The sequence below is a fragment of the Myotis brandtii genome, unplaced genomic scaffold (genome assembly GCF_000412655.1).
Source record: "Myotis brandtii unplaced genomic scaffold, ASM41265v1 scaffold1214, whole genome shotgun sequence".
Lineage (NCBI taxonomy): Eukaryota > Metazoa > Chordata > Mammalia > Chiroptera > Vespertilionidae > Myotis > Myotis brandtii.
In genome coordinates, this window is record NW_005354231.1 from 554,487 (window position 1) to 555,550 (window position 1,064).

The 1,064-nt window shown below is 65.7% G+C and overlaps 1 protein-coding gene across 1 annotated transcript in view; it reads left to right on the forward strand.

Annotated features, from left to right (window-relative positions):
* ZFAT (zinc finger and AT hook domain containing) overlaps positions 1 to 1,064 on the forward strand; it is a 60,401-nt gene that overhangs the window by 31,071 nt on the left and 28,266 nt on the right. The window contains exons 6-7 of the mRNA XM_014533174.1: positions 220 to 865; positions 922 to 1,056. Of these exons, the coding sequence (XP_014388660.1) occupies positions 220 to 865; positions 922 to 1,056 (781 nt within the window). The remainder of the gene's footprint in view (positions 1 to 219; positions 866 to 921; positions 1,057 to 1,064) is intronic.

Here is a 1,064-nt window from a genome sequence, read left to right on the forward strand (position 1 = left end):
CGCCACCACCACAGAGAACCCCCCTTCCATCCCTGTGCCCTCCCCGCTCCTCCGGTCCTGCCCGCTGATGAGTGCATGGGTGCGTGCGTGCGTGTGTCACCCGTCCACACTCAATCCTGCGTGGTTCCCCTTTGGGCCCTCGCTGTCTGGTTCAGGCGAGTCAGAGGTCCCTGGCCTGTGCCGAGTCCCCGGCGGTAACGGTGCCGTGTCTGTCCCCAGGCTCGGGCCCACGCAGCTCAAGATCTTCACCTGCGAGTACTGCAACAAGGTCTTCAAGTTCAAGCACTCGCTGCAGGCCCACCTGCGCATCCACACCAACGAGAAGCCCTACACCTGCGCGCACTGCAGCTACGCCAGCGCCATCAAGGCCAACCTCAACGTGCACCTGCGCAAGCACACGGGCGAGAAGTTCTCCTGCGACCTCTGCGCCTTCACCTGCCTGAGCAAGGGCCACCTCAAGGTGCACGTGGAGCGGGTGCACAAGAAGGTCAAGCAGCACTGCCGCTTCTGCAAGAAGAAGTACTCGGACGTCAAGAACCTCATCAAGCACGTGCGCGACGCCCACGACCCGCAGGACCCGCAGGTGCGCGAGGCCCTGGACGGGCTCCGCCTGCTGACCCGCGAGGGCAAGCGGCAGCTGCTCTACGACTGCCACGTCTGCGAGCGCAAGTTCAAGAACGAGCTGGACCGCGACCGCCACATGCTGGTGCACGGGGACCAGTGGCCCTTCGCCTGCGAGCTCTGCGGCCACGGGGCCACCAAGTACCAGGCGCTGGAGCTGCACGTGCGGAAGCACCCCTTCGTCTACGTGTGCGCCCTGTGCCTCAAGAAGTTCGTCAGCTCCATCCGCCTGCGCGCTGCGAGCGCAAGTTCAAGAACGAGCTGGACCGCGACCGCCACATGCTGGTGCACGGGGACCAGTGGCCCTTCGCCTGCGAGCTCTGCGGCCACGGGGCCACCAAGTACCAGGCGCTGGAGCTGCACGTGCGGAAGCACCCCTTCGTCTACGTGTGCGCCCTGTGCCTCAAGAAGTTCGTCAGCTCCATCCGCCTGCGCGCCCACAG